The sequence below is a fragment of the Neltuma alba genome, unplaced genomic scaffold (genome assembly GCF_004799145.2).
Source record: "Neltuma alba isolate B1F8T4 unplaced genomic scaffold, ASM479914v2 tig00010877_pilon, whole genome shotgun sequence".
In the NCBI taxonomy this organism is placed as follows: domain Eukaryota; kingdom Viridiplantae; phylum Streptophyta; class Magnoliopsida; order Fabales; family Fabaceae; genus Neltuma; species Neltuma alba.
The window spans coordinates 538528-552241 of record NW_021635668.1 but is presented as its reverse complement, the minus strand read 5'-3'; the positions used below and the strand labels follow the sequence as shown (position 1 = coordinate 552241).

The window sequence follows — 13714 nt, the reverse complement described above, 5'->3', positions numbered from 1 at the left end:
CTCTATCCTTGAATAGATGAGTTTATTGGAGTTGAACTGTTGTCTGAGAAAGCATTCTTTTGCAAACTAAATGACTTTGATGTGCTCGAACCATGATGAGCATCTGGTAAGGAAACCCCATTATATGAATTGATGTTCGGAGTGCAGAACACATTATATGTTTGTGATGCCGGAATTATTTTGCGCCTCTTATGAACAGGAAATTGTAGGTTCGACGAATGAGAAATGATGTTCTCTGCGTTCAATACAGAATCAACAATGTAAAAGGCGAATATCAAAAGGTTTGAATGTATAATAAAATGATAGCAAAAAAATAGCACCATGGTAGTTGCAAGAAGTTTAAGGTGCATAAAAAATAGTCTGATGAAGCTTACCATTTCCAAACCATTGGCTTTGGTTCTTGCTTCTTCTTCCCATGTTGAGCACAGCGGTCACAAGTCGTAATAAGCAAGATTGACTGCACAGATGACAGTATTGGTTGAAATATATTTCATAGCCATCTTTAGAACATCAGAGGGAGCTTCTTCAATCGCGCAGCTGTTATAATCTTTTTTAAATAGAGAGCACAAGTGTTATAATCTAATTGCACTGTAGGCATAGATCTTGAACCTGATTGGTCATAATAAAGTGTCACGGATTGTATCTATTTTTCCTCTCTGAAACAATAATTCAAAATCTTTATGATATCAATGGAGGCATGTTTGCTTTTCCAACTGTGTTTCTGGTTTCTGACAGAGGATGTAATCGTCATAGCACCTATTAGTTGAAATTTACTTAGCAGCATTTAATTAACTAACCACACCACCAGAATTAATGCATTGGAAAAGAAACAATGAAAAGAATTAATGCATTTTTGTTTTTTAATATTTTTCTTTTGGGCCAATAAGGCAACAATTACGTTGAAATTTGGTGGTGTAATGATTTAAATCCAAATTCCGCCTTCCTATTTAGGTATTTGTGCATTTGAAAAACATTATTTTCTTTTTTCTTTTTCTGGTCAAAATAAAAACATGAATTTAAAAAAAAATTATTAAATATAATCAAATGCATTAAATAAAGAGAGAGTTTTTATTCTTCGGCAAAAAAACAGAGAATTTTTTAAATTAAAATAAAGACAAATGTACACCTTTGAGCCTCTATTTTTTTTTTTTGTAGGGAGCAATTTGTGCGTTAAAAAGGTATTTGTGCGTTTTAAAAACATTAATTTAAAAACATAATTATTAAAGAGAATCAATTGCATTAGATAAGGAGGAAGTTTTTATTAAAATAGAAGCAAAAGCAAATGTTTTTTTGCCAACAATGTTTGATACTTTTTTTTTTTATAGAAAAATTCAGTTTGGTTTCTTAATTTGTAAAGAATTTTTTATTATTCCATCCAAAATAATTATTTAATCCATTTTGTGTATTTCTCCTATCTTATTATGTTGAATTTCATTTGATTGGATATTATCGGTGATTGCTAACGCCAAAATTTGGTTTTCCATGTTAAGTGCGGAATGATGTCAATATGACCTCTCCCAAATTAATCCACTTTGACATTTCCCACGTAAAATTAGTAGTTTACATTTTGATCAACACAAAGCATTAACATCAACTTGATTGAAACTCAAAACCTTAAGATATTCCAACAAAAACATAATATTACGACATGGACGAATTAAAACTGTGAATAAAAGTTAACAACTGATTTGATAATGAGACAGACATCAAAAAAGTGCATGACAACAAACTTGGGCTAGATAGAAAAGACAATAATCTATTTGGGAGGAGCTATTGTTGTGTTTTTCATTTAGGCTCTTTCTTTATTGTCTTTGTGGGCTTAGTAGCACTGAAATCAGGGGTTAACATCCCTGATAGGCCTAGGTTTTCCACCTCCAGTGAGGGGCTTTTCAATTCTTTCCTACGTTTTGCTTGAGAATAATTGGGGGTAATGAACTGAGAGATTGTCAAATCATTGTCCTCATATGTTTGCGCTTCATGAACTTTAGAAGAAGATTTTGATCCAGAAGATTCAGCAGGAGAACTCTGTCAAACATGAATAACTGGAAATTAGTCATATATAGAAGAATATATACGTACTGGCTAATTTGACAAGTGGGAAAAAGTTAAGTGAATCCATTTTCTCCATATTAATACCTGACTAATAACTGGACCACCACCTGGTTGATAAAAATAAGTAAATTGTTCAACTATTTTCGGGTCATCAGAGAGCTGAGACACACTGATACTACTATTAGGACGGTTAAGATTGTTGTCTTTCAAGTTTAGCTTCACAATAATCACTTTCCCCACACTTTTAATAAGAGGCTCTGGAAATGTCCCAGGTTCGCTATCCTGTTTTAATCGTAACGCATCATTAGTGATGACTTAGACAACAACATTAATAGATAATTACAAAACAATAAAAATTGTTACAGAACCTTGCAAACTTCATCCCTCAATTCCGCAGCAGAGGAGCCAAACAGCTGCATTGCGCAACGATTAAACAAAAGAATAGAGCATCGCCCAGTATCATCCACAACTTTGTAATGAACTTTGAACCTATGCAATACCATCCAAACCATACTTAATGATAAAAGAAAACAACTGGCTACTGTTCCATGAAAAAAAAAATCAAATACACTTACTTTGGCTCAGTCATCAAGACGGCCTTGTTGCACCCGGGGCATGTAAGCTTATCAGAATCAGCGACATACAATGGCTTTTTGTCACAGGGACACCCATCATAGTACCAGCCATAAAAAGTCTCAAGCTTCTGTATCGTAACTTTTGTAACAACCTCTCCTTTCTAAGTTGTTACGTGACAAACCAAAGAAGCATCAGAATTTTTTCTTTGAAAGTAGTGCAACATACAAATTTTTAAACATATCAATCACCTGTTTCAGCTGAAAAATTTGAGAAATAGTCATCCTACATGGAAATGTTAGCATGGACTCATTGGGCAATGTTGAGACAACACAATTTGATATTTGGGAGAGGCTTTGACTTGCATCAGGCTTCTCTTTAAGGCTAATGAAAATTACATTATGTTGCAATATTAAAACACACAAAATGAAATGCAAAAATCAAATGTAGATGACACATATGAGTGATTATCAACCTTTCACGTAAACTTCTAGCCTCAGCAATATCTGGGTTAAAGATAGCCTTTGTGCCCTCACATTGATTTGTAATGTGGCCATAAGCTGAAAAATCAGGGAACCTTTTGTTTCTAAAATTAGTTTATCATATTTAATCAATGGGAATAAAAGGATAGAGAAAATTACCTTTCCCTTTTAATATCCTTGCAAAGCGAACCATCACAACAATAGGAGGCTCAAGATCATCTGGTTTAGAGTTAAATGTTCTTGTTGCAGAATCTCCATACAAGATAACATTGATAGAATTTTCGCTATGACGAAAAAAAAATTAAGCTGATAAAAGCATAGACATGACATGTACAGATAAAGGTAAAAAGAAAACTGAAATGTCATGACATAAAATATTCTTAGTAGAAACACCAACTTGATGTCAGCAATAGTGAACTTGAGCCTCTTCGTTGTCGTGTTGTCATTTTTAACATCTTCCAAATCTCCCCATGCCTGAAGAAAACCAAGCACATCTGCGCAATGACATTGAGCAATTAAGTCCAGCAAGAAAATATGTTATGATATATGTACCATGCTCCAAAGATATACGTGGACAATGCAACATACCAATAAGATCATTGGCCAAAAAAAAAAACATACCAATAAGATCTTCCCTGTCTACTTTGTCCTACTTTGTCCTCAGCCAAATCCTCAATAGCGACGAAATTGAATGCTTCATGACAATTAAGTTATTTAAACCTCTGCATCTACTAATAGAAGCCCAAGTTTCCATATTGGAAAAGGAGGAATCCTCTTCAGAATGGTCCATTTAGTGAGGACCTTAGCATACAGACGCCATGTGTCTTTGACATCATCAATGTCTTTGATCAAGTCACCCTTAACAGCTGACATTGCCATTGCGTAGAAGACAAGAAAAATAGAAGGAAAAATACAGATGATCTAAATGATATCACTTTGATGTGACAAACCATATATATATAAAGCTAAAGCGGGATTTGGCATGAAATGAGAATTAAAATATAATTTTTTAAAGCAACAACATTTCCAAGATGTTGGAACTGACAATAAGAATTAATGACTTGGGGTAGGCAAAAAGGCGGACTTTATCCACAATCACATGTTCTGCAATGAAAGAAATCTCATAATTTCTATAGAAAATAGTAATAAAGGAAATAATAAAAGTTAGGCGAAGTTAATGTTATGCCCCATAAACTGATTGGGCAAAAGTCACAGCGGAGCCTAATAAGCAAACTTCCAACGTTTTGGAATAGCTGTCGACAATGATCAACCAATGAAAATGGATAGCGCAAGATACGATAATGGAAAATAGCAAAATGAAACCATTGAAAATAACAAAATAAATGGCAAGCCTTGCCAACTCTTCGAACCCATCAAAGGATTTATTTCAAAAACGTTAGTAATGAGAAGGTTGATTTTAATGTAGGAGAAAGTGGGGAAGTAAGAGAAGGAACAGGCACATCACTGCAGATTTTAATGCAGGAAATGGAAAAGTTGATTGCAATGTTTTGATTGCAAGTAGATATGATGTTATCCCACAATTAATTCAATCGGCTCTCTTCAATGTAAATATTAAAAAAATAAACAAAAATAATAAATATCCGCGTTTAGCTTAACTACCTCGCTTCAAAGATATCATTGAAAAAAAATGATATTATTAGCCTTCAAAATTGATTCTCTTCAGATTTTTCCAAAAGCGTCTCATTTAATATAAATGATTTTTTAAACAAAATATTTATTAATTAGTAATAGTAATTAATTGATTTCAATTTACCAAGACGTGTTTCATACGCTTGTTCTGACTGCACTACTCACAAGGAATACTGAGAGTGTTTCTTTTTTCTCTCTCCAACAACTGTGTCGTGATCTCTATTTGTTCCTCCCATTCGACTCTCTTTTCCAACGAAGAAGAATGACCTTGAGATCGGAGAAGTAGTAGATAATGGTTCTTCTGCCATCTCAAAAGAAAATTCGATTTTACACATAAGAGTTTCACCCCTGTTCTTCAATGAATATATCCCCCTATTTCAATCTTCATCTTCTATCCTCTATTTGATTGATATATGTTAAATAAAGAGAGAGTTTTTATTGTTTGGCAAAAAAGCAGAGAATCTTTTTAATTAAAATAAAGACAACTGTACACCTTTGAGCCTTTATTTTTTTTGGTATTTGTGGGTTTTAAAAACATTAATTAAAAAACATAATAATTATAAAAACGATAATGGAAAATAGCAAAATGAAACCATTGAAAATAACGAAATAAATAATTAAAAACGTTGGAAATAGGAAGGTTGATTTTAATGTAGGAGAAAGTGGGGAAGTAAGAGAAGGAGCAGGCACATCACTGCAGATTTTAACGCAGGAAATGGAAAGGTTGATTGTACAGATGGCTATGATTTGCTCATGTTTTTTTTTTTTTTAATATTAGCAATTATTTCCCCACTGTAGAATATTTTTTTTTACGTTTTGCAATGAAAGAAAAGATGGTTCAATTAAAGAAAGATTTTTTGTTCGTATATAGAGGAGAATGACGCTGATGACCAATGAGGAGCATTATAAAGGACCAATCAGAAAGAGAGAACACGATTTTTAGTAGAAATAAGTTGATAAGTTGATGAACTACTTAGTCTTGACTACCAATTGTTGACAACTTTTATGTGGGTGTTGACAACTTTTTAATTAAGAAACAACAGCAACACAATACATTTTAACAACTTTAGAATTGATATTAACAATTTTTTTTTTTAACATCAAGACTTAGTAAATTGTAGGAATTTGCTCAGTCGTGATGTTAGTGGAAAAACTTGTTAATGTCAATTTGAAATTTGTTAAAATATGCTGTCAACTTAATTGCAAGTATTTCATGATGACACTAGTTTTTCCCAATTTGTCAAGTGTAGATGTTAAAAAAAACAACTAATTATTTTTAATTTGAAAGTTGTTAAAATATATTGCAATGTTGTTATTTCTAACTCAATTATAAGAATTTCATGATGACGGTAGTTTTTTCCAATTTGCTAAGTATTAATGTTAGAAAAAAGTAAATTGTTAATTTTAATTTGAAAGTTATTAACATGTGTTGCGATTTTGTTATTTCGAAAGTTGTTAATACATATTAAAATATAGTCAATACCCATTTGCCAATGACCTAAAAAGTTGCTTGTTATTTTTTAATCAAAAGTTGTTAATTCCTATTGAAATATTGTCGATATCCATGCAAAAGTTGTTAATAACCAGTGAACAAAGCTAAGTAGTTAACTTATATATATTTTGCATTATATTAATAACAAAATATTGGTAGCCCAATCATTGTGTTATATTTTGGCTCAAACAGCCAAAGGGTGGTGAAATTAAATCCCACCTCTACCCCCATTTAAAAGCAATTTGCTCCCATAAAAAAATATCCTCTAGCCATTAGGTCTCTAGCAAGGGATTGCGTTTTTTTTTTTTTTCAATTTTTAAGAGTTAAGGTACATCTAGTATTTTTTAAATATTTAAATTTTTAAATATTTTCTTAGATGTATCTAGCATCTTAAAATGTATTTTTTTGCCTTGGTGCTGAATAAACTAAAAAATATTTTTAGGTGCTTGATGCACTTAAAAAAATACTTTAGAGCGATGGATGTATAAAAAAACACTTTACGGTGTTGAATGCATTACAAAACACTTTACGGTGCTCCCGAGAAAATATTTCAGAATTTAGGTATACCTTAATCCACTTTTTAATAAAGGGAAGTTCTTTTTCATTTCACCTTAATTTTAAAATAACAATTTAAATTTTCCTTCATTTTAGCATTATTTTGACATTATAAAGTGTTAATTTGGCAAATTAGGATTTTATTTATTCAAGTTTTTTTCCCGTCATTTTGAGAAAAAAAAAAAAAAACACTCGGCAGCCCATTGTTTAGGCCTGTTGGCCTCTATATATATGAGGATGGTAGCATCATTTACATCGTTGCTGGGGGTGTGAACCCTCAAACAGCAGAATTAGGAGACGAAAGGTGCTTTACAGCTTCGTCTTCGGTGTTCTTGTTCCATATGGCTTTTTCTGTTAAAACTCTTTGATCATTTCAAGCTCGCATGTAGAAGTCGTACTTGACTGTGATTTCTTTGAGTAACAGGCAAAGGTAATAATGGTGAATTTCATATTTCTATAGATTATTCTTTCCTCCCTTTTCCTTTGAAATTGTGGAGGCAAAGTTTATTTTCATTTTCCCGTTACTTGTATGTGGCCTACTTGAAAATGTGTTGATTTTCTTTCTGGTTCTATACTTTCTGTAATGTTTGAATTGCTTGCGATTCTTTGTTATTTTTCCTTTTTCGAGCAACAATGATTTTCCGATTTTGGATTGTTTCATTGATCGATTTCGTTTGGCAAAGCATAGCTTATATTTCCCTATTATTATCACTCTTTATTTGTTGGTAGTCTTGTATTTTAAATGTTATTATTGTGTATCGGATGAATATTCATCAATATTAGGTCTTGTACTATTGCACGACAAAACGGTCATGAGCTTATCTCTAGATTTTGAGATAAAATTTATTTATTTTTGCTAAAAAAAAGATATAATTTATTTTTCATTCAGGTATATTTTTATTTGAATGTTAAAAATGACATAATTCCAATTAGATGATTAAGAAAATCTGTATATAAAAGTATAAATATATACCGAATGAGTAAGTGTTGGGCGAATGTTGAATAGGACGGGAAGCAGCCCTACAATTGTATTTTTCTTGACGTCAAGCATATATGGAGCTTTGCGTTATTTATAGAAAAGGTATATTTCCTGCAAATTGTTATATGTGATCTAGTGTAGATTTAGCTAGGTGAAAGGCGCGAGGTAGAGATATTCATATGAAAAAGCTTGAATTTTTTTGCCTTGAATTAATATGAACAAGTTAGAAAAAAAAATAGAGAATTCTTCTGCAAATTGTTATATGTGATCTATTGTAGATTTAGCTAGGTGAAACATGCTCTTTTGTGAATCATTGGCTTTTCCATAATGGAAAAGCCAATGATTCACAAAAGAGCATGTTTAGAGGTTTGCCACAATTGCATTCTTCAATACATTTTATGATAATCTACTTAACACTTCGTTGGGCCTCGTAGCAAATTGTTTGTCCAAGAGTCAACTCCCTCCTAGGAAGAGTACGTGTTGCTTTGTTGACTTTATATATCCAACCGTGTAATTTGTAATTATTTTTCTTTCATGTCCAGTGTTGTTATTTCAAGATGTTGGCTCTTGTAATATTATTATATCTTTGGAGATTAAAAATTATCATATCTTAGGCGAGGATGAAGGTTATGGCTTTGTTTGGTTTCATGTTTCAGTGGTATAAAGCAACTCTGTGGCCTCTTCTCTCTCAACCTCATCTGGTGTTGGGTCTTGACTCCATCTCCTTGTCTTGCTCCTTCATCTACTCCTTTCCTGTTCCCTTGTTTGATCTGTCCAAGTCCTGGTTGCTGTCGTCTCCCCTGTGAATGTGAGTTGCGAATGGATATATCTTGGCCTCCCATTGTAATACACTGTCCAATTTACTTCTCTAAGCTTTCATAGTCCCTATTCTGTTACAGGTTTGTAGAATATTTTTTTTTTTAACATTTTTTGTTGGAGTCCCTGAAGTCATCAATCTAATTTGATTCTTGTTTCAATACGAGTTGTTGATCTGTGTCTTTGGCTTATTTATGGAATGTTTTTGGCCCGCAACTGTAGTTGCTATTCGGTCAAAAAGCAATGAAAGTTTTTAGAAGAAATAGCCTAAAGATGTCTAGTTTGGGGTTAGTTAATGGATGCCTGTTGATTCTGAAGAACCTACTTGGTTTGCTGTCTCTGGTCTCTTCTGTTTGTTCTCTCTTCTATAGTGAGTCTGTGCGTTGAGGATACTATGAGATTAATCACTTTCCTCTTCTTGCCCCAACTTGTATGCCACAAATGTTCTATATGTGTGTGTGTTGCATATGAAATTATCTGTCTATATTATTTTGCAAATGGGCTTAAAATCAACCTAAATATTACTTCTTTCAGTACTTGTTTCATTGATAAAATTTCAACTATGTCATAAATTTTATGGATATTGGTTGTGCTATTTTAATACATTAAAGCTTGATCGTCCCTATTGTCACTATTTTTTTTTTTTTGGTTTTTTCTTTTTATTGTCACTAATTTAATGGAGTACAAAATTATTCTGGTTTTTTCTTTCCTGTAATGGTCATGGCAAAGCAGATCAAACTTTACAATGTAATGTGTGCTTGGATGTGTCAATTTTATGTGAATATTTTTTGTGCTTTGCTTGTTCGATACTCTTTGTTTAGTTAGTCTTATTTCTATTATTTTCTATAAAAATATGGACCATGATAAAAGAAAAACGTGGGATGCCTACATCACTAAGATGTTTCTTGATGCTTGTGCTGAGTAAATATTGAAGAAAGAATGTCAAGGAACATCATTCACAAAGGCTGGTTGGCACAACATAAAAAATACATTTAATAAAAAAATCTAGAAAATCTTGGACATTGAGGAAAGATTGGAGGTTATGGGATTCATTAATCTCTGGAGAGACGGGTATAGCGTATGATGTTGCCACTAGTAATGTGTTAGCTTCGGATGAGTGGTGGTAATAAAAATATAGGTAAATATTTGTGTTCCTTGAGTTTTATGTTTTAATATTATTTGACACAACTTGATTTTGGCTACTTCTCTGGATGTAGGAGAGCCCTACGTTTATGAAGTGTAGACAAAATGGGTTGATGTTTGCAACTAAATTGAGGAGAATATTCAAAGATGTCTTAGCATCTGGAGACCATAAGTATGCACCATCTGCTACATAGTCTCATACACAAGGGGGGGAGATGTTTATCAGCCCACAGTGGACCAAGAAGGATCGGGGATAGCGAAGGTGAAAATTTTGGTGTGAATAAACTTATGCACTTTTGGTCAAAAATAAATCTTGACAATATATAGACAAATTGAATTGATTAAGAATTTTCAAAAACTTAAATACAATCTAGGATCCAAGTGTACAATCCAATTCATCAATCATATATAAAGAAATCTATATTAAGATCCAAAACTTATCAAGATCGAATCTAAGAGAGATAGCCATGCAATGATATAAAAGGTATCACTTAATTCACTAGTATATGGGTTAATTTCTGCTCACTTCACTTGTTCAGATGCTCTAACATAGGCTTGTAATAGTTCTAATTCTCTACAACCAGTTACATATGTGTTGTAAAATCAAGAGGCCTTTGAGGCTTGTAATGTACAAGGTGTGAAATGAATTTATGAAGAATGCATAGAATTAATGGGCATAATTAATGTTAAATCAATGATGAGTGACCTTAGCAAGTAGAGTGCGAAGCCTTTTTTTTTGTGGTTCCTTTTCCTTTTTTATTTTTCTCTTATTTTTTTCAAATATTTTCTTCTTTTTTTCCCTCAATTTTTTTCCACTTCTGCCTCCTTGCGCTCTAACTTTTAACATGCATATTTATGATCATAAAGATGGATTATTGCACAATGTTAATCCATTAATAATCATACTCCAAGTAGAGTAGGTTAAAATAAATTATGCATTCTTGTTCTTGTAAAAAAAGGTATATAACAAATAATGAAATAAAAGGCCAGCAAGCTCCAAAGGGTAGCAAGTGATATATTTGCTGAAGAGAAGGCCATTTGGTTTGACTAGCTGGTGAAAAATGAATATATGCCTTAATCATATTAAAGATATGCATGTGTAAGGTAGCATTGAAAAAAACTAGGACAATTTTTTGAAGAGTGAGTTAAGATAGGTGAAAACTCTCAAAGATCCTTTCAATAAGGCCATTCTATTTCATCCAATTGACTCATGCTAAACAAGGCACCATCATATGAATTGCAATATTCATAATCAACATCTCTTATTGTTAGAAAACACTTAAGTTAGAAAAATACTTTAGATTTGTTAAGGAAAAATTTCAATTAAGGATCACTATAGCAAATTTATTTCAAGCAGTCCTCAAAACAATATGAAATTGCACTGTAGAATTCAGGGGGGAAATTGAAAATAATTGGAGAAAGGAAAAGACTGAAATGCCCTGCAAAAGTGAGAAGAAATATTGTGCTGTAAAAGAGAGAAAAATCAGGAAAAAGAAGTTAATGCCATTTCATTCCCATTGCCATGCAATGAGGAAGGAAGACTATCTACCACCATGAGCTGACAAACCATACTGGGTGGTGATCAATCTGAAGCTGCGTCCCTCTGTCGTCTTTGGAAGTCACTGTTAGTGTTGGGGGAAGTGTGAAAAATCGCAATTTCTGTCCTAGGGTGTCTTGCCGTCATTGTCATTGGTATTTGGTGTGAGGAAAATTTTTTTTTTCCAAAATTTTCATTGTTCATCTAACTTGGTGAGCACTAGTGAGTCGTGATGGATGAATAATGTAGAAATAGCTATTTAAATAAATGGGTAAGTTGGTAGTGGGTAAGGAAAAATCTGATGATGCTTTTGATTTTAGAAAGAAATTATCATTCTCATCTTGTTTTAAGTTGTTAAGTACGAGGTGTTTGTGATTTTTGAAACACGGGTAAAAATGGGTAAACATTGATTGCCATGCGTTTGTTAAAGGAACTTAACTTAGGGAGGCAGGAATGAAAGGGAAATAGGTAACTATGCTTGAATGGATGATGTGAAAGCTAAATGTACAGAGAAATCATAATTTGATGTTAAAATATGTATTTTTATTGTAAATTTGTAAATTTGAGTTGTCTAGGAAAATGACAATTTGGTGTTGTGAAAGATCGTATTTTTATTGTCAATTCATAAATTTCTATTGTAAATGTAAACTATGTTTAATTATTGAAAGTTGATTGAAATTGATGCTTAAATGATGTGCAATGACGGATTATAAATGGCCAGTGTTAGTGAAAAATAATTATTTTGCATCTTCTATGCGAGAGGCAAATTTGTGAAGACCTTAGAAGGCAAATTGATATATGAATGGAGTATTATAAGTAGAAGATTGATATGAAAATGGATGACATACTAAGAACTACAAAGCATGGTAACAAATGATGTCTGGCTTGAGAGTTATCAATATAAAATGAAGTATACAGTTAGTTTTGACAGGCAAACATTATTGGATCTTGTTGATGATATTGGAGTTAAACAATTAATTGAGCACAATAATAACAGCGGGCATGTTTATATTTGCAGGAATAAGAAAGACTTGACACAAGTGTCAGAGTTAGACAGTGCATAAGAATAAGTTATTTTTAATTGGATTTATTGAGATTTTACATATAAGATAAGAAATTTATAGAATTTTCATAAAATGAATTGTAATACTCAAAATTCGTATTTGTGTATGTAGGATAGATGAGCTGGTCAGACTTTCTTTTGGAAGATTAGTATCTCTAACTGTGTGGGATTTAGAGATAGACAATCTAAACGCATCTCTAATAAAAGTGTGCCAACAACGAAAATGATTAGAAGTGGGCAAAGACACTTAAATATAAGAACTTTAAGCATAGAAATGTTGCTAACCCTAATGTCAGTGATAAATTCTTCAAAGTGGACAAATTTATTGATATTAAAAGGTCAAACAGTTGCTCATACTACATATTTTAGATAATCATTATATAATTATCGTCTTGCACTCAAGTTTGCATACTGCTTTATGAAGAATGATAAGCATAAGATTATTGTGAAGTGTTGAGTAGATGGTTGTCTATGGAAAATTTCAACATATGGTATAGATAAGAAGAATTCATTTCCAGTTGTAAGAGGATTTAACAGTGAACACTTGCACTATACATAAAAAAACCTAGTTGTCCCCCATAAAAAGAGGTGTAGATTTTTTTTATCAGTGATAGTAGATAAGTTGAGTTTTAGTATAGACAAATGTCTAAACGACATTAGACGAGATTTGAAAAGAGAATTTAGGTGGAGCCTCAACTACCAACGAGCATATAAGGTGAAAGAGAAAGCATTAGCACAAATTTATGATCATCTAAGGGAGTCTTATATGTTAATCCCTTGGATATGTGAAAGGCTAAAGGAAAGTGATATGAAAACTGTAGCAAAGTGAGTTACATTATTAGATAATAGATTTCAAGTTGTATTTATTGACTATGGTTATTGTATAAAAAAGTTTTTGAAAAGTGCTAGGCCTATATTATATGTGGATGGATGGCATTTGGGTGGTCCATACAAAGAGGCTTTATTGGAAGCACAAGCATATGACGCCTACAATAAGTTATTTCCAATTTCATATGCAATTATAGGGGGGTAAGACTTTCGATGAGTAGGCATGGTTTTTAAGTAACATAATAGATGTTACAAGATCATTGGAATTAACAATACTATCAAATAGCCACAACTCAATAAAAGGTATACTGAAATTAGCTGGCAACATTGTAAATGTGAAAAATATTTATCCTTTTGTGAATAGACAAGTTCTTGTTGTTAGTGCAAGTATTTATAATGTAAATTTCTTAATTCTAGTTGTGAATGTACTCTTTAGACTTGTGCATGAACTTCTCATATGAAATAGTCTACTTGCGAAAGGATAAGTTCTTGTTATTACATGTATTCCTGTTGTAAATTGCTTAATTCCACTTGTAAATGTACT

The 13714-nt window shown here is 32.3% G+C and overlaps 2 protein-coding genes across 2 annotated transcripts; both read right to left on the bottom strand.

Moving 5' to 3' along the window:
* Positions 1-1740: 1740 nt before the first annotated feature.
* LOC114759671 (uncharacterized) lies at positions 1741-2497 on the bottom strand. The gene is made up of 3 exons (XM_028948886.1): positions 2421-2497; positions 2137-2334; positions 1741-2025 (listed from the first exon to the last, which is right to left on the bottom strand). The coding sequence occupies exons 1-3, from the start codon at positions 2469-2471 to the stop codon at positions 1786-1788; spliced, it is 489 nt and encodes a 162-aa protein (XP_028804719.1). The 5' UTR covers positions 2472-2497; the 3' UTR covers positions 1741-1785.
* A 126-nt stretch (positions 2498-2623) lies between these two features.
* LOC114759677 (uncharacterized) lies at positions 2624-3986 on the bottom strand. The gene is made up of 6 exons (XM_028948890.1): positions 3828-3986; positions 3505-3581; positions 3267-3391; positions 3101-3185; positions 2877-3009; positions 2624-2788 (listed from the first exon to the last, which is right to left on the bottom strand). Exons 1-6 carry the CDS (start codon positions 3984-3986, stop codon positions 2624-2626), a joined length of 744 nt encoding a protein of 247 aa, XP_028804723.1.
* Between the last annotated feature and the right edge of the window lie 9728 nt (positions 3987-13714).

Bases quoted from the DNA above. Each gene is read 5' to 3' on its own strand.
- LOC114759677 (XM_028948890.1), bottom strand. From the start codon at position 3,986: ATGGCAATGTCAGCTGTTAAGGGTGACTTGATCAAAGACATTGATGAT. The intron at 3,392-3,504 runs GTTGGTGTTTCT...TTTTCGTCATAG, and splicing joins TTCACTATTGCTGACATCAA to CGAAAATTCTATCAATGTTA. The intron at 2,789-2,876 runs GTGATTGATATG...GTAACAACTTAG, and splicing joins AAATTTTTCAGCTGAAACAG to AAAGGAGAGGTTGTTACAAA.
- LOC114759671 (XM_028948886.1), bottom strand. From the start codon at position 2,471: ATGCAGCTGTTTGGCTCCTCTGCTGCGGAATTGAGGGATGAAGTTTGC. The intron at 2,335-2,420 runs GTTCTGTAACAA...CGATTAAAACAG, and splicing joins TGAGGGATGAAGTTTGCAAG to GATAGCGAACCTGGGACATT. The intron at 2,026-2,136 runs GTATTAATATGG...CATGTTTGACAG, and splicing joins GTGGTCCAGTTATTAGTCAG to AGTTCTCCTGCTGAATCTTC.